Source organism: Motacilla alba, chromosome 4A (genome assembly GCF_015832195.1).
Source record: "Motacilla alba alba isolate MOTALB_02 chromosome 4A, Motacilla_alba_V1.0_pri, whole genome shotgun sequence".
Taxonomy (NCBI): Eukaryota; Metazoa; Chordata; class Aves; order Passeriformes; family Motacillidae; genus Motacilla; species Motacilla alba.
Window position 1 is genome coordinate 4,290,891 of NC_052045.1, and position 19,585 is coordinate 4,310,475.

The 19,585-nt window shown below is 39.6% G+C and overlaps 1 protein-coding gene across 3 annotated transcripts in view; it reads right to left on the reverse strand.

Moving 5' to 3' along the window:
* The window catches only part of LOC119712882 (connector enhancer of kinase suppressor of ras 2-like), a 167,844-nt gene that overhangs the window by 42,034 nt on the left and 106,225 nt on the right, over positions 1 to 19,585 (reverse strand). For all 3 annotated transcript variants that reach the window (XM_038164675.1, XM_038164676.1, XM_038164677.1), the window contains 5 exons: positions 17,962 to 18,030; positions 9,168 to 9,314; positions 5,158 to 5,291; positions 4,401 to 4,606; positions 603 to 689 (listed from right to left, as the gene is read on the reverse strand). In XM_038164675.1, the coding sequence (XP_038020603.1) occupies positions 603 to 689; positions 4,401 to 4,606; positions 5,158 to 5,291; positions 9,168 to 9,314; positions 17,962 to 18,030 (643 nt within the window). The remainder of the gene's footprint in view (positions 1 to 602; positions 690 to 4,400; positions 4,607 to 5,157; positions 5,292 to 9,167; positions 9,315 to 17,961; positions 18,031 to 19,585) is intronic.

Below are 19,585 nucleotides of genomic sequence, written 5' to 3' on the forward strand. Positions count from 1 at the left end.
TAGTATTCAAGAATCTTCAACGGTCAGTGTGACAATAAATATAGTCACATATTTGGAGAATATTCTTTTGAATTATATGTTTTCTTTTTGCCAGAGGAAAGAAAGGAAAAAAGAAACTGTGCAATCATTTTTCTTTCTTGCAAAGTTCATAATTCCCACTGGGATCAATGGAAGTTTATGTGAAACAGACTTTCTATGACCAGAACTGCTGGTCTGAACACTGACAGTACAGTTGCTGATTCCTGTTCCAAATTTTAATTCATACTGATCAAAATATTCTCAGAGGATGCTACTTTACATCTGTAACATCCCTTACTGTTTTCTAGAGCTGTGCAGATTTAGAACTGATTGCTTTTAACACATATCTGAGCCTTCAAAGTATTTTTTGCCTTGATGTTTATGTTTCTTTATACCAGAATCAAATTCCTCCTACTAATACAAATTTTTAATTTTCAGAAATAGAAACAGAAAGGCACAGACACTAAACAGGCTGGTTTATATCTACTGTGAAACTCAAAAAAAAAAAAAATTTTTTTCCTGTGATGCTTCTTAAGCAACAAAGGAAAAACATCTTGGAGAAGAGGAGAGAAAAAAATACTCACCTCTGCTTCCCCTCTTGTACATGTTCTGTTCTTTGGACTCCCCTATCCAGCTGTACTCAGTGGGCATCGAAACTGGCCTCAAATCTCCTGCAGACAAGGCAAGGAAAACCCATGTAATTTTTGAAGGAATGGCAGGCTGTAGGTCAGTAGTGTCTATAAATTCCAGGTGTGACACAGCCCCTCAGAGCAGTCCATCATTAGAGCTGTGGCCTTCAGGGTCAGTGAAACATCCCAGAGCCTCCTCTTCATCACCCTGACCTCAAGGGAAGCACCACCAGCTCTGGTGAAGTTCCTTGTAAAGCATATTACAAATTTAATTGAAAACTCTGCTCTGTATGAACTTCCTCACTTGTTAAACAGGTGTTGGGAATAAAGAGAGGAACAGATTTTAAGTGAAAATGCTGTAGGGAAAGTAGAGAGAGGATTAATACAGATGCAACAACACAGATCTGACAGGGAAACATCAACCCCCCTGACCTGGGAAATCCCACGGTGAGAAATGAGGGGATCTCATTTCAAGGAACATCAATTTCCACTGGCTCAGAAGGAAAACCTGGGCACAGTTTGGGGACCACAGCCAGCAAAGGAGATTCAGCCACGGGGGTTTAATCCATGGGATTCCGTGGCACTGGGGCAGTGAGACCCTGATGTGCCCAAGCCATTCCCAGGGATGGGAGGGCACCAAACCAGGAGCACCCCCAGATCTCCTGAAAATCAGAGGGCTGATATTTGGGGAACTGGGATTTGCCCATATTACATTTTGTGCACACCATGAAATTTAGTGTATAGATAATCCTATGGAAAAATACATTTCATTTTCTGCCTCACAGCTGAGACTACCTTCAACTACAAATGTGGGATTCAACTCCTGATCCTTAGAAGAACAATTTCAATTCAGAAAAAACCCTCAATTAAAAAAAAATCACTAATATAAAAAGATAGAGAAACAAGATTAAAAATTTTTAAAAAAAGAAAACAGGAAGGCACGAAGCAAGTGAAAATCAACATAACCAAACTGAGCAGTTTTTCTGTAAAGAAACAAAGATCTGGAGCTCTGAAATGATTTATACACAAATACAGATACCACAGCACAACAGACATCAGAAATAGAAATTCAGGACAGGAATCACACAAGGCAAATGAATGAGTGATTTTGTAAACTGCTTATTTCACTTCCAAGTCCTTTCCCAATAAAAAGTGACCTATAAATTGTTTTGACATTGCAGCTTGGATATTTTCTGAGGAGCAAAGAATTGTTGTGTACAAGGATACCAGAATAAAGTGAAAGAAAAAAAATATTTATGATGTTTTTGCCTCTAGCACATAAATGGAAGAGGTTTGAAATGCATTGCCACAAGAGCTCTTTAGACCAGAGCATTTTAGAGTCAGGAAAATAACAGAGTACAATGTTAAGTAAAACAAAAAATGCACTGGAACGTTGTTAAAAACAAGCTTAATTTTCATAAATACATTGGAAAAAATGGACTTATCATTTATCTTCTTGTATTTTGCATGTACTATCAATACCCATCACCTGCCTGAGTATCCATCCACCGAGCAGCTGCACAGGAGACTGATTTCTAATAATGGCTGCAATCCTGGGAAGTCCAAGGCTGGAATTTTGGAGCAGTAGTTTGTGTCAGCCCAAGCAATAATGAAAGTGGCTGCTTGGCCATGAAAGGCTTCAGAAGTTTTATTTTCATTTCTTTGCTCATGGCTCTGTGGTTCCAGCAGCAGTTTGTTGGAGCTGCCATAAATCCTGTCTTTTTACTGAAAGACACGTTGTCACTTTGGTGATGGATGTCACCTCAGTCAGAAAGTACAAAACCTTCCACTACAGTAGGACATCATTTGCATGTCTGTTAATCAACAGATTTAATTAATCTGTAGCTAAAAAAAAAAACAAAAAAACTAGTGTAGCAGTCATTTTTGAGAGAAAGGCATATTTCAGAGACTTTAAAACCAAATTCCTTCTGGATTTCAATCAGAATTGTCCATCACAGACAAAAAAAAATCTTGTGTACTCCTGGGATCAGGCAGAGAGCCCAATATTTTAAGTCACCCTGCAGGAAGAATGTATGAAAGCAAGCCAAATACACCCATCTGGCTCCAATTTTAATCACAGTTAAGATTTCTCTTTATCTTTTATTCTAATTCTGTTTTAAAATGATGTCACTTCCCCAGGAGATAAAGAGTGAACATTACTGGTCCCAAGATGGAATCCTGTTCCTCAGCGTCACAGCTCTTTCAAGCATCAAGCAGATGACTGAAGCAGTTACTAAAAATACCCTGCCTATAACAAAGATTTATTAAGATTTCCCACCCTGAAAAGGTTCTGTGTGCATACACACACACATCACCAAGTCCATTTTACTTGCCATTTTTACCAGAAATCCAGCTGCAATCAGCAAATTACACCAGCAGGAGGGAAGTTCTGTGTAACTGATAAACACAAGATAAATACTAAGAGCAGGAGGCAGAGAAGCTGCATTTGAGCACATCCCTGGCAGCAAACCCCACACCAGGCTCAGCAGCAGCAGAATCAGGGACTGCAGTGCTTGAAGAGTTTTCTCTTTTCCCCCACGGTGCTCCCTTTCAGCTGCTCTTGGATCTTCCACCAGAACCACTCTGGGGATTCTCTGCCCTGAGCTGCAGCAGGATTTTTAGCACCTCTGTTCTTCACTGACACATTTTCCTTTACTGCTCTCAGAGGTTTTCCCTTTCCTAAATTTCAAAGACAAAAACTTAGGGAGTTGTTGGGGCTCTTTAACAAAATGAGAGAAAAAAAAGATCTCAGAGTAGGGGAATAAAGGACTTATGGATGGCTTGCCACATATAAATAAATATCCATATGGATCTCAAAAGACAGCAGCTACACACAGAGAGCACTATGGTCTTTGCTTTCTCTGAGGCTCAGAAATAATGCCATTTTCAAAATCAGACATAATTCCAGTTTTCAAAAGAGAAATCTCCTGTCTGAAATCTGTAAGCTCAACAAGACCGTCCTACTGCCTTGAAAATAAAGCAACTGAAAATACATGGCCCATACAGTGCTGTATTTCAGCAGTATTTTTCTCAAACCCATTAGATACCAAGCAGTTCAGTTTAAACAGAGAATAAAAAAAAATTAGTTAATTTTCAACAACACCTTTTATATAGATCCACAAATATAGATCCATACACTTGTATACAAGCATGTGTGATTGTACACCTGTACACTCAACAGGAATTTATGTACACACAGAATTTCTATAGAAAACCAGAGTTAATTATTGTTTAATAGCATTTTATATATTTAGGCATCCTCATCCTAAGATTTTGAAGTACAGCTCCAGCACTAATGAGTGCATTGTAGGATACTCCTCACGCATTTAATGCAGTGCTGAATTTTGGAGGGCCTTCCATCTTACAGACACTTTCACACCACAAGGCAGCTCCTTCACTGAAGCTTAACAGCCCAGAACATTGCAAGGGGAATAATCTCCGGGAGTCTGGGTGGGGAAATTGAGTAAATAAAGATGCTGGCTATTTAAATAATATGAATTTAATCATCATTCAGCGTTCCAGCATGAACTGCAAAATCATTTATTCCTCACCAGGAATGTTAGTGTGTGATTTTTCTGTTGATTCCTTCATGTAAACCTCTGTTTACTGCTCAGAGCCAACAGGTCACAGTCTGACAGAGAATGACAGATTTGGGGGGTTAATCAAAATCTGTCAATTTGGGAATTTGACAGATTTTGCAGAGTTAAGAGCCGAGTTTGTAAACCAGGAGGAGGTTGAGGAAATGCAGCCTACCGTGGGTGGGGGTTTTCTCCCTTCTCCTCACGCCTGAGGCTCTGCTCCTCTCGTACTCAGAGCCCCCGGGGTGCCCTTCCCCCTCAATCAGGGTGTAGTATTTCCCACTCTCGTGCTCCAGGAAATAGTTTGGAGACTCAGAGCCTTTCATCCCAGACTTTCCAAACTTGCTGATGTCATCACAGGACATTATTCCAATTTCATCCCTAAAAACAGAAGATGATGGAGAAATGAACCATTGAGGGGAAACTTCCAGCATGCAACTGCCTCTCCCAAATGCTACAAATAAAAAGTCTTGCAATTGAAATGTTCACTTTATAAGTGAGGCAATTCAACAAAAGCAAGTTAAGAAAACCATCATTAGGTGCCACTTTAATTGTGAGATAAACATTCGGGAGTTTCTAGGATCTGAAGGAGAACATCAGGAATTGTTTTAATATGAGCATGCAAGGGTTTCCCTCGCAGAAATGCTCGAGAATAACAGAAGCAGGCACATAAAAGTAAATCAAACTAATTGATTAAAGACTTCTTTAAACACTTTCGTGATTTAAGGCTAAATCCACACGTTGCTCAGCTAAGTGAAAGTTACGTCACTCAAAACAATGATACAGTGCTTAATGTATTGTTAGCTCTTAATTTTATTAATTATTTAGCTGGATGGTGGGGCTGTTGGTTTTGGTTTTGTTTTATTAATCTAATGAAATCAAAGTGTAAAATTGGATTTTTCAAAACCTCAAATTCTTTAGGACATAAATACCTGGGGCCATAAAGTCCTGACATAGGGGAGAGAATGAAAACATCCTGGAGTGCAGAGTTGTCCATTTTTGAGGACATGCCCATGGTACTCGTTGGGGTTGTGGAGCTGCTCGTGGGGCTGGTTGGAATCACAGGCTGTAAAAATCAAAAATGCACATGAAGAATAAATTAATGTTTTCTGTGCTACAAGAAACAACAAAATCGATGTGCATAATTTGAGGAATTTTGACCTCTTATTTGGATTAGCCATTATTTTTAATTTCTGAAGTTTCTTCCAAAAAGGTGTCCAGTGAAACTCTACACTTCAAGAAAGCTATGAAAGAAACTGATAAACGACCACTGAATTAATTTAAAAGCCACCTCCAGGGAAAATCTGAGACTCAATCAAAATATGATCTTTAATCAATGCAGAAAATCAATTATCTGAGGAGAAAGGACACACTGTATTAAATGCCATTAGTACAGAAGTTAATTACAGAGCTCTGGAATACTTGTACTGAATGAAATGATTGTGTTGGTTTCAGTGGAAGATTTATTGTTAGCAAGGACAGAACATCTTGATTTTTTAAGGCAGCAGAATTCATTGTCCTTTGGCTTTACAGCCATGGTGATACAAATGTGTGTTCTACGGTGAACAGCAAAGAAATAGAAATTACCTAAACAATAAATAAATATCCTTTAAGATTTTTACTTTTTAAACTTTCACATGACATTGAGCACAGTTGTTGGATTCAGATGTCACAGAGAAGCTCAAGCCAATGGTCTGCAAGGACTAGAAGGATGATAACCAAATATGCTGGGCAGGACACAGAGATATAAACAAAGAATATCTTCCAACCAAGGTTCAGTCTGTGTTGATACTCAAGAAATAGAAAATATTTTTATAAATAAAAGTTATCCTTAAATAGATACAACCAGCTTTCTCCAGGTGGAAGGAAAACCCAGTGACTCAAAATTGAGATGAAAACTATAAACACTGATCTTTTTCTAAATAAATGTTTTCAATCCTCCAGAGGTAAACACTGAAATATTTTTATGTGGTTTGAAAAGTAAAAGCAGTCCTAAATATCAAAAAATTATGTTTTTTAATAAGAATGTCAGTCTACAAAGGGGTTAAAATTTTATTAGTGCTCTATGCTTATTGTTAAACTAAATAATAAATGCTGCAATTGTTCTGGATCAATTAGTTGTGACAGGAAGGATTATTCCAAGTTGAAAACCTCTCCAAATAAAAAGAAAACAAATGTTGTATTTTATTTGAATGAAGTCGTCGTGTGCAGAGCACTATTTGCCACTGCAAATGAAAAAACCCACATTTTGTCCTGAGTGGAGAAATAGAGAATTTAAAAATTCAAATAATCTTCTACTGTCACATAATGTCAGCCAGAGACAAAAGGGGAAAAAAAATGGTGTCACAAATCTCACTGAAAGATAATAGAGCACAGAACTGGCAAATGGAAACTCTGCTGTTGTTAATTCAGCATCAAGGAAAACCCTCTAAAGCAAAAGAATACTGCAACAAGGCAAGTAATAAATTTCATAAGGCCTCACAGATTCTGTATCATCAATAATTCATAAATTACCTATGTGGTATAATTTTACACTTAATTATTGCAGAAAAAATATTAATAACCTCTTTAAGTGCCTTAAGCAACAATAGAGAACATGACAACTTTTATTTAAAACTTCCTGCTGTGCACCAACCTGAGGTAGCAAATATGATTTCAAGTTCTTAAACCCTATTTCCTTTTTGCCTTCCCTAATTATGTACTGCTTTTGTTTTGGTTGTTTTGGGTTATTTATTTTTTTTAGCAGCAGAAAATTGATTTCCAGAAAATGGAAGATCTCCATTTGATTTTAAATCAGAACGGAAAAATTGCTCCACATGTGGACACAGAAGTAGATCTATGGGGTGCACTATGAAAACAGCACATGCAGAGAAACATGCATGGATCAGGACCTGGAACACGCCATGAAATACATCACACCCGTGTGTGTTATCCCTCTCTTGTGACAGTCTGACTTTTGATGAGCTGTTTCTCTCCCAATTTGCTTTCTCTCAGGTGTTTCCTGCAGCTCGGGGTCCCTGTCCTGCTCTCGCCTCGCTGTAAACCCTCCTGTGTTCCCTGCTATCCCAAAGCCTGTTCTGCAGCATCCAATTTAATCCATGAGCAGCAGAAAACTCCAGAACAACAACCAAACAAACTCAGAAATTCTCCTACCAATTCCACAGCTCTAGAATCTAAAAAATGCCAAAGTCACCGAAAGGTGAGGGCACTGCAGCCAACAGGAGAGGGAAGTGAGCTCACTGCTTCCAGCAGCAACAAGCTGTTGTGTCAGCTGTCCAGGAAGCACAGGCTTCAGTGGCATCTTGAAATTTAATCAGGCTGCTTCCAAGTCATTACTGACAATAATAAATAACACCAGATCCAGGTGAGAGCTGCGGGAAACAGGCAAACCCAAAACCTGCCTCCTGAAACGGATCCAGGTCCTCTCACTCGAGCTCATCTCTGTGGCAGGAAGAATAAAAGATCTGAAACTGCTTTTCCATGTCTCATAACAGAATCTGCTCTTAAGAAGTAACACTGGCACGGCTGGTTTTGTTTTCCAAAGGGGTTTATATTTTTATTTAAATACCTCACCCCACTATTCTCTGATGTAGAAGGAATACACCCCAGGAAGGACACTCCAAGCACCCTTTGCTCCTCAGGGGCTCACCAGGAGAGGAGACATCACAAAACCAGAACTGTTGATAATTCCACAAGAGCAGCTTGGTGCACCTTCACTTTTCTGGCTACCACAACAAAAGCTGGCATTTTTGATGGCAAATCCATGCATGCAGTGTGTACAGCACACCCTGTTCACTGTGCCACAGCCTCCAGATCCAGCTGCCCGTGAACAATGATTCTTTAATGCACAAATATAAATGTATATATGTACAAATGTAAAGAGAGGATCTCTCTGGAAGCCCTGTGCAATTGCAATTTCCATTTTGCTGCCCCTGGAGGATCCATCTGAAGTTCACAAGTAGATGCATGAGCATCTTGCCAGAGCAAAGGATGTTATTCCTGCAGTGTTATGACAGAAAAATCCCCTCTGGGGGGGGAGGTCACAGGGTCCCGTTCCTCTCCCCCAGGGGCAGGCACAGAGAAAGAAAGGTGGCCCTAAATCCCACTGTCAGCATTCCTGGGCTGCAAGGATTACACAAACTCCTTAAGTGAAGCCACTGTGCAGGACTCAGGCACTCTGAGAAATGAAAGGTTTAGAAAATGCCAGGCAGGGAGGAAATCTGCCTGGATAAGCTTGAAGGGTTTGTTTTGTTTCATTAATTTAAAAATCATTCAGAAACATGTTCACATCTTGTGTGAACCAAACAAAACAGCTCTGAGAAGCTTCCACATGATGGAACTGCATCAACTTCTTACAGGATGTTAAAAGGCATTAAAGACAACCATCACTAGTTACTGACTTACTGGCAAGCCTTTCCTTTAATAATGACATTTGGAGTTCAGTTTTTCCTGCTGTAGGAAGAAGCAGCTCTGATGTTCACAATGGTCTTTTTTTTTTTTTTTGCATCTGCAGGTTTTCAAGGAGTGAGTGCACAGAAAATACCAGGTTCTATCATCCCTGCTACCAAAAACTCCACCTGCACGAGAGGTGTGCAACAGGAGCAGGGTTCTCCTGGAATTTAACGGATCTGACACACTTGATCACAAACAGACTCCGAAATAATGGAAACAGGGAGGCACTGCTGCCTCTGCCAGGCAGAGCAGCCCCTGAACCTTGCTCTTCATAAAACTTTCTGTAAATGTTCTTTCCTTGTCTGAATGCCTGTGGCTCCCGGAGTCACCAAACACAGAGAAAACAATCTGAGCATTGCCACACCTGTTTATCCCAGCACTCTGCTTCAGAGGACTTGGGACAGGCTCCTGTTCCTTTCACTGGAAGGTAAAATTCCAGTGTTTTCTCTTGAATAAAGGATTTACCACGGCATTGCAGCAGCCACCTTACCTGCAGGGCCAGAGGCTTCCACCTCACATTCTTCAGAAGGGCAGGAGCAGAAACCAGGGTATTCTGAGGACGTTTTTTCAAGGTTAAAATCACTCCATTTGGGTCTTCCCACAGTGCATTTACTAGGTTCTTTAACTGCCAGCCAACCTAAGGAAAAAGTCCATAATTGAGTTTTGAAAGCTTTCCATTTAAGTTGAAATGTGAAGGAAATGTTCTGTTAACCAGCAAGGTCTATTACAACCTGCTCCTTGCAAACACGAGCAGTTTTCATAAACTCTGTGGCACTGAAATCATGCTGCTGCAGCTGGATTTTTATCTTTTTTTTTTTCTTTAGCCATGTTCCTGAACAAAATAAGGCAGAAATGAACACTGTTACCCTTTCAATAATTTGTGAGATCAGATATCACAGAACATGTTCAATCAGAAGATGAGGTCTAGAAGTCATGAAATCATTTCAGTCTGGGCTCTGAGTTGCAACAGGGAGTGCTGAGGAGGAAGCCAGACTGTGCTGGAGCAACAAATGCAGCATGTATGGAAGAGCTGCAAGCCCCTGAGTGGAGATAAATGATCATTTCTTGGTTTATCTGTAGAGCCCCTGGGCACGGCTGAGTCTCCAAGTTACTGTAAATTGCAGACAGAGCCATAAAAAAGGAGATCACTGGTGCTGTAAGGATGTGCCACTCAGAAAAAAACTACATAGAGACATTTTTTAACTTATTTAAATTGGAATTTATGAATCATTATGTTATTATGAATTATTTATACACAGAGCCAGAAAATTTATTTTTAGGGCTTTTCTCTTTCCCCTGGCTTTTCTGTCCCAGTCACAGCAGATTTTTAGAGCAGTAGTACATGGCCATGGTAAAGACCTGCCATAAATTCTGTGACTGCCACAAATCTGAGCAGAGCTGCACGAGCAGGAATTGGGATGCTGTGCCCATCCAGCAATTCCCAGACACAACCTTCCCAAGGCAGCTGCATCAGCCCTGACACGGGCTTGTGAGAATGAAAAGCTTGAAAACCCCATGAACCTGTGAGAATGAAAAGTTTAGTGAATCCCAGAACAGGAACAGCACCAATACATGCAAGCAGTAAATATTTTTCTACTGGTCATGCTTGACCTGTCAGACTTCACTAATAACATTTTAATCATAGTTTCTCTCCTGACCAAAGTGTGAATCCCCACTGCTATTAAAAAGCAGGGCAATAAATTATTTAGGTGCTCAGGCACAGAGCAGTGTGCATTCACCCCCTTCTTATAGCAGGTGGAGTTTATTATGACTTCCTCTTAGAAGAAGATAATATCTGATTACACAAAAAGGTGAAGGGAAAATAGAAAACCACCTCCACGAGATTGGAACTAAAATGCTCTTCTAAGGGCTGGAGAGAATTTGGGATGTGACTGTCAGGTTCCAAGCTGCCTCCACAGTGGGCCAAAGCCAGCATCCCACTGTGAACATCCACCTGGGACAGAACTGCAAGAGGTGTCGGAATTCCAAAAAGGATTTTAAAAGCTTTTAAAAGTTCTGTTCTAGTTTTAATGCTGCTGTTCTACAGAAAACTTTCTAAAAACGCACTGGCCACAGGAAACCAGACAACAGCAGTAATTGTAAATAGGGCACATCCAAACAAATGCAAGGATGGCAGCTTGCATCCCAAAAACCTCCTCCAGTTTGGGCTGTGTTTATAAAAGCACAGGGGCCATATATTTGTTTTTCTTCTCTTTTACTCAATTATAGAAATCAAGTGGAACTCTCTTTGAATTTTACAGATTGATGTAATTTTCAGATTGCTGAAATCCTTAGAGTTCCATGGCTCCTTTTAGAAAAGAATGATAAATAATTAAGTGAAGGATAAATTATTCCAATGAGAACCTTAATGACAAAACCATTAAATACCAAGATCTGTCAGAGATCTGTCTGCAGTCATTACTACTGGGCAATGATAAAATGCTCTCAGGAATTTGGACAATTTATTATAAATTGTATTCCTAAAAATAGCTTTGAAAAAAGAGAAGTCATTACAGTGGATTAAAAATCTCAGTTGAAAACCAGTCCTTGAGTCAGATTCTGACATTTACTCCTAAAGAATCAGGCTTTAAAGCAATTGCTGACTTCTAGCTCTGCTAAGATGCATTCTCCACAAAGGTATTTTGCTCCTTTAAGATTTTTAGCACAGGCAGTCAAAATTGAATTCTACAAAATGGGTTAAGATATTTCAGAAAGGAAAGTTAAATTAACATTAGAACAATGAAGAAATAAAAGACCAATGTGATACTTTTAATTTTCCTCCATAAATGAAAATGGATGCTAATTTAGATGCTAAAGATGGCAGAAACACAGAAGAATGCAAAAGAATTCACTCAAAATGGACAGATGTTTGAAATTGTCATAATTTACAATTAAGATTGCCACAATCATTATTTTTTATTTGTTTGTACATGCTCAGTGTTGAAAAAAGAGCTCCAGGCAAAAGAAACCTGTGGACTCCTGTCTATATAAAAGGATTTGTTATTTTTCTCATAGAAATTATGTGGTGGAAAATTAAGACTATAGCACTTTCAAAAAATTAGTTCCAAAAATACTAACTGCTAAAACAAAAAATTCCTTTACCAGGAAATTCCACAATGCTGAGGTAATTTTGTAGATCCAAACCTGATAATTTTGTAGCTGGGACTCCTTAACTAATATGTTGAGAAAAACATGAAAAGCATAACCCACTTTCATTAACAGCAAAGCAGTGGCTTTTAGTTCTCCAATATCTTCTTTAGACTCTCCTCATAATGACTTTGCTCCTTCTCATTCAGAAGATCTGGATTTGCATGAATGGGATTTGGAAAGCATCCTCCCAGCAGCAGGGATTTCAGCATTGTTATAAATCCCAACTCTGTTCATGCTGGAAAAGCACCTTTTCCCCCTTTTCAAAAGAAAGCCTACCTGCCTGGGGATGACTCACTGCAGAGCTGTAGGAAAAATTCATGCAAAAAAAAAAATCCTAATGCTACAGATGGACACAAAAAACTAAAAAATCAGAGCATTTTTGGGTGTCTGCAGAGGCATGAAGTGGATGATATATTTGTCTATGAAAAGGAACTGAGAAAACAGCTGAACTGTGGAACAGGGTGGTGTTTATCAGAGGATTCCAGTGGTCTGAGCCCTCAGAGCAGTTATTCACCTCCCTGCCAATTGCTTCCAAACACATTGTACCTATTTATTATGGTGGGAATTCAGAAGTAAAATTTAGCTCAGATGGTGGAGCTGGGAGTGCACAGGGGACAGAGGCATCTGGTCCTTCCTCTGAAAGTTCAGGAATGGGTTCCTCAGTTCCTTCACTGCCTTACCAAACCCTGTCAGGACTCTGAAAAATGGGAAAGTTTTAAGGAATACAGAAATATGGAGTGACCCTCACAGCAGGAAGGGAAGTTACACCTGAATGTGCTTAGGAGACTTGTGCCTGCTCTGCTCACTGGATCACCTGGGGTGGGGAGACACAGAGCAATAACTAACAGGAATTTAAAAGCTCCCTTTTCAGGCATTTGGCCTGGAAATCAGTTGTGCCAAATATTTTCTAAATATTTATATCCTACTGTATTGCACACCACCTGAAAACAAGTAATTCTGCTCTGAGTGCACTAACCCCTCACAGGAACCAGGACAGATGTTTCCCCTCATGACTTTTCAAATACATAAGCAAAGCCATCTGGATATTTACTTGAACCTGCAACGTTTGACCTCTCTTCATATTTGCATTAAAAAAAAAACCCAGCTGGTGTAAACCCAACTTTTTTTAAGGAAGCAGACTATCATCTTTTCATATTTTAAGTAATTCACTTTGCCTCATTAGGGAATTAATCAAGGGAGCTGGTTTGATTAAGATGGAAATCAGAAATTATTATTAGACAAAAATGTGCTGGAAGATCATAAGACTTTTCTGTCACTGAAGGGGAAGCTCGTCATTAACACCTGTAGCTGATTCACTCTCATTAATATTCGAGCTGCTCCTAACAAGAATTGATGATGGAAAACCAAATGTTCTCCCATTATCTCCCATAGTTATTTTCATTAACTAACGGAGAAACACAGCAAGAATCCAAGAAGCAGCAAGATCTACTGCTGGAAGAGAGGCTTTGCTGAGCCTTTCTGAAAGGCAGGATCTGGAGAATAAGTAACATGTGGCACTTTGTTTGGAAACAGAAGGACATCTTTTGGGGAAAGAAGTTCAAATTCTCATGACAGCTTTTGTCCTTTTTATTTCCCCCTGCTTGCATTTCCCAACACAGAGTGTGCTGAAACACAGATGGTGTGACCTGGCACTACACTTACAGAATTACCTCCACCTAAAATGAGCTCTCATTAGGACTCAAATTTACAATTCAGCAAACAGACACCGAGGGTATTAATTCAATGACTGTCTTCACACAAATAAATTAGTGCTGAAATGATTTCATTGTGCCAGGCTCTTGACACACTTAATTTCAAGCATGTAAATTGACAGTGAACAGTATGAAAGGGCATTAGGCTGCTGATCATGTACTTTAAATCAAAGTATATTTGGGGCTTGAAGGGACATTTTAAGGTCATTTAGTCCAAGCCCCTGCCAGGAGCAGGGACATTCTCAAGTGGGTTGCTCAGAGCCCTGTCCAAGCTGGCCTTGGACAATTCCAGGGATCCAGGGGCAGCCACAGCTTCTCTGGGCACCCCGTGCCCGTGTTTCACTGCAAAAAAATTCCTTCCTTACATCTGATCCAAAATCTCCCCCCTTTGACTAGAAAGTCGTTGCCCCTCTACAACAGACCCCGCTAAAAACCTGTCCCCATCTTTCTTCCATGCCCTTGAAAGCACAGGATCCATCCTTCCAAAGAACAGCCTCGAGTGTGAAAATGCAACTACTTCAGTTCAAACCTGCAGCTGTTTCAAGAGAATATAAGAAACAAGTAGCACAACAGATTTATTACAGATATTTCTGTGGCCTCTTGCTCTGGCACAGCAGTGTTTTATGCCTCAAGGATTTGTTTCTCTTTCTGGTCTTTATTGCCTCTGTCTGTGGAGAAAGAGGAATTCTGTCTCAGCCCCAGCTGGCTGAGTTAACCAAACTGAAATCCTTAAATAATTCCTCTTCCTATGAGACAGATGACACATTTTCCTTTTTACCCATTACATTTTTTAATGCTCCTGTCTAACCGAACACCTTTGATGGCTGTAAACGACCTGAAGATCACCCACTATTTCAGACAAGATATTACCAATGTCGAGACAATGGTATCCAAACTCAGTTTCTCCTGGAAACCTGTTCCTGATTAATTCCAAGTTCATCTTTGCCATTTCCAGTCACATCAGCTCCATGGTGCTCAGTTGGTTTGGGATTAATTACTACATTCTGACTCCTGGAGTCTTGCCAGGTGCTCCTGAGTAACATCAAGCTTTCAACAGGAATTACTAAAAGCCTTATTATTGCTCTCTGTCCTATGAAATAACCTTCAAATCCTAACCCCCACCAAAAAAAAAAAAAATTACAAAGAATAGAAGACAGAGAAATTCAGTTTTCCCTTGTTTGCAGATCACTTCTCTATCCAGAAGGAGACAAAATATTTTACAGGTAATCAGGCAGATGAATCAATATTTATTTGATCTCAAATATTTTCATTGTCTGAAAAACTATCTCAAAAGGACAATTAACACAATTTAATTTTCATAAGTTCATGCTGAAAGATCATTACAATCTAAAATCTACTATTTCAACTAAGCAGCAGAAAATACACCACCTAAAAAGAATTGTTAATTTTACAAAGAAGTGCTACAGTGGCATCTTTAGTACTTCTCTATAATTTTGTAGAGATGAAGGAAAAATCTACAAGGCACTGGCAGAATTGGTGCCTGTTTTTGTATTGTAGGGAAAAATAAAGAGTTAGGGTGGCACTAATTTAGAAAGTAAAAGTTTCTTACATTGTTTTATTAAAATCTTATAAGCAAGAAGAACAAGCAGAAATGCAAATAAGGAAATTGGATGATGATTAAATGATCTTAACAGCCAGTGGTGAATCGCCTGCTTTAATTAATTTCTTGCTTAAAGTACTATTATTTGTTCTTTGATCTTTGTAATTGTATTACAGAGTGTTCCTTGGTTAGACCACATTCCACGTGGAAAGGCTTCCATTTCTCACTTTTTCAGTTGTTGCATTACATAATTTTGAGGCAGATCTCCTTTAATACCTCCTGAACACTTTTTAACTCTCAACTCCATAGCAAAGCTTTTGTAAAAACAAAGTAAAACTGTAAAAATTGTGCCCATTGGCTGGGGAGTCTGTTCAGTGCCCAAGCACCCTCTGCAGGGAGAACAGTTCCTGAGATCCACCCTGACTCTCCCCTGGAGCAGCTCCAGGCTCTGGAATCTCATTTTTACTCTTTCAGCACCACACTTCTGCCCTGCCCACGAGTGAACCCTTGCCCTGGACAGCTCCATAACTCCTGTGAGAAATGCAGAGTGCTGCAGCTGGGGATTTAAAGAGGATGCTGAGCAGGGTCATGCATTAGGATGACAAACTGGAAGTGCTCAAATTATCCACCTTACTAAAAAAAAAAATGTGATGAGCTAATTTGATTGCATCCTGAAAATACCTAAAAGAGAAACCTGCTTTCCAATTTAAGAGATAAAAATACATCAAGATCAAAGGACTGGAAGCTTGTGCCAGACAAATTTAGACTATAAATAAAATGACTTTTTTTCCCCCAGCAATGAGAATAATTAACTGCCAGAGCAATTTATTACAGGTTGTGGGAACATCAATGAAAGTTTTAAAACTCAAATGATCATATTAAATGAATATGAATTTGTCTAAAAAATACACTGGCCTAGTTCAGTCAAAATCAGATTAAATGCTGCTGGTAGCCAGCTATAGGATTGGAATCTGCTAAAAGAGATCCATACTTTCCCTGCTCAGGGAAGTACTTCCAGCAGTGTCAGGAAAAATGACATTTTCTACTCATCTTCAGAACAGTTTCTTCCAAATACATTGTGTTGAAGGATTTATATTTGATATCATATAACATATTGGTACCAAAATGCTACAGAAACATCAACCTTAAACAAATGTCTTGGTTAGAATAACCAAAATAAAATCTTCTCTGGAAAACCTGTAGGAACAGCAGAGATCTGCAAGTTCTCTGGCCCCCCAGTCATTATTTTCAAATGGGTTACACCCTTTTTATGAGCTGGTCGTGCAAATATTAGAAGTTAGATTATGTGGAAATTAATGAGCTGTTGCCTTTGAATAATTCCAGTCCACTAATGGAAATAATGCTAATTATAAGCAAAATATGGGTCATGATAACGTGAAACTGGGGGGAAGAAGGAACACAGCTGAGGGTGGTTTGCAGCAAGGAGCGCCAGAAGTGACACTTGAAGATCTAAGGGATATTTAAAATATCAAAACTCCTAATCCATGAGGGGTGAGAGTTGGACACACAGCTCTGAGCCACGCAAACACTCACTTTTACTGCCTGACTTTCCAAACTGAAGACACAATGAGACTTTCCCAGCCATTTCAAAGCAAGAATAAATTTCCAAAAGAACCAGTGCTATCTATCTCTTTCCTTAGCTTGTTAGAAACTTCTGAATGAATAATTAAGTTATTATGGGGGGGATGTTTTAGAAAAAAAAAAGTCTTTTATGGCACTTGACTCTGCTGTTGGTCCTGTGCCCTCAGGTGGAAAGGGATTACAAGTATCAACCACCGTGAGCCTGCTGTAATAACAGACATGGAAAGAGTTGCTAAAAAAGCCAATTCTTGAGAAGCTGAATGGGGGATTTCACCTATGGGAGTAAAGATTAAATCAGATCTGTCACTTGAAGAGTGTGTTTGATGGAGAAAGCCAGCCTAATGCATATTTCAGCTTGTAACTATGACAACTCTCTAATACAGATAAGAGCTGTGTGTTGCATTAACATTTAAAGTGTAAATGAATAAGTTATACTTCTTTTCAAGAGAAAATATTTGCTCTCTAATCATAAGATTTTAATAGCCAGACTTTCATATTTCCACTTCACACAAGTGACAGACAGAAAGAGATTTCTTAATTTTGCAGCTGCTGTGTCTGGAGATGGGGCTCACCAGGACAAAGTGAAATTGCTAAATTAGGAGTTTCTCAGGAAGTTACCATTGTCCTTGTCACCAGTCATGTCTAAGAAATAATAAATACCAGTGTTCCTTTCACCTGTAGCTCCAGCAACACTGGAACTATTTAAATTATATTTAAATTACATACTGCAATGCTGGGGTTCAGCATCCACGTGATTATGAGTACCATAAAAAAAATCTTCATCCAAGAATGCCCAAACCCCGACCCTGGCAGATTTCTATCAACTCTTTAATCATTTTTATATCTTCCCCCCAACAGATTCAGCATACATGGCTGCTACAGCACTTCTGCATTATTAATCTGGATCCTGCATTAAACAGAATGCAAAATTCTGTTCAAGAGGAGAAGTTAAACCAGCTGGCAAGTGCATAATGAGAAGTCTAAGAACTTCAAGGAAATATTCTTGGATCTCCTTATATAAGAAGAGTATGATGTTGAACAGCAGCTGTGCAAAATGTAAATGTGGCTTAATCCTTCTGGGCTGGTTATGGACTCAATTTGGGCCTTTTCTTATTCAGAATAAGCCGTGAATATGATGTTCAAAAAGACAGAAATAATAATAATAATACAGTTGGGCAAAGAAGAATTAGTACTTTTTACCAGCTTTTTTACTTTTCTGTGCTGCAAAGCCTGCAGCACAGAATTTCCAAAATACTTACCACAGTTTGGTGGTTGACCTGGATCACCTCATCACCAGCATGGATTTTCTTACACTGGTCAGCAGGAGACTGAGGACAAGAGAGAAAAATTTACTTTACAGGGAGGGTGTGGAGGTGGAAGGAAAGAGCAGGAATTAAAACAATGCTGAAGGAGGCAAGAAAGTTGTGCCTAAAGAAGCCTTATTGCTGTCAAATAATGATAACTGGTCATATTCATAAGGAACAATATTTTTTCTGATAACATTTGACGGAATAATCCAGAATTCCATTTGGCATTCCAACCTAGAATTCCATTTGGCATTCCAACCTAGAATTCCAGCTGCCATTTGGGGCCAGTTGAGCTTTTCCATTGTGTTTAGCTGAGCAGTCACAACCTTGCTGGGAAAACCCTGGGTGAATTCACATCTCATGGAGTTAAATCTGCTACAACACACCCAGGACCAGCCAGGTGTGGGACAGAAAGCAGGGCTCAGTCCTGCACAGAGCAGAGTCACTGCTGAGGGCAGCTGAGGATGCTCTGCACACACAGGGCATTTAGACCTTCACATACAGCTCCAGCCCTTCCAAGACAGGGCCAAATGAACCACTTGAACACAGAATGTAGTAATGTACAAATGGGTGTAAGGGACTTGCTCTTCAGGAGATTTTATGTACACACACAATTCACATAATTTCGTGATCCTGGGGCTGAAAAACTCTCTTATCCTAAATATAGCTTGTTCTGAGCAGATGAAAATGGGTTAAAACCCATTGAGGAGCCACTCAAACACGGCTAACTACTATTTTACAATTTATTTTTAGATACTTTGATGAAATTTTAAATCTGTGAGAGAACTCAGGGGCGTTCAGGAGATCAGCAGGCTCGGGAGGAGAGAGCTGAGAACTCAAGGCAAATTGTTTGCCCTGAGCCCTGGCTTACAAGTGTTCTACTGACACAGAGCACACCAACCTGGCACTCAGGAGGAAAAAAAACCACAAAGAATTCAAGACATCACCTTGGAAAATAAACCCCAGTGGAAGCTGGCTGTTCAGCCAGGAGACTTGGACAAGGGGGGAAATTTACTTGTGGAAATCAGGGTCAGAGAGAGGAGAGGGCTGAGAGCCCCTTGTCATACTGCTGAAACTTTAAAAGCAAAATAATCCTCCAGAAACAGTTCAAGCTTCCTGCCAAGCAAACAGACTCCTAAGAAAGGCAGAAAAGGAGCCACTTGCAGCTAGAGGGGGTGGCCAGGCTCTAATCCTGCTGAAGAGCTGCACAGAGAAAAAGCTGTTACCAAAATGTAGCTGAGCTCCTGGGTATCTCCTGGAGCCAGCCAAAAACATAAATTGTTAAACACAATAAACACGAGCCACGTGTCAAACACAAAGGAAGAAAGGATTCATCTGAACTGAAAGTGATGGGGAGAAATTCATGGTCATGACCTCACTGCAGGCAAGAGCTCCTCAGCTGTCTTCATCCCAAAATCCCACTCATTCCTTTTGTGAATGGAGATTAAAAACATAAAACATAAACAAATAAAAGGAACAAAGAGAAGAGGAGGCAATACAAGAAAAACCCAAATTGCCACTGACAGGGAAATGAGTGCAATTATTTCTGAAGCAAAGGCCAGAGAGACTCATCCCC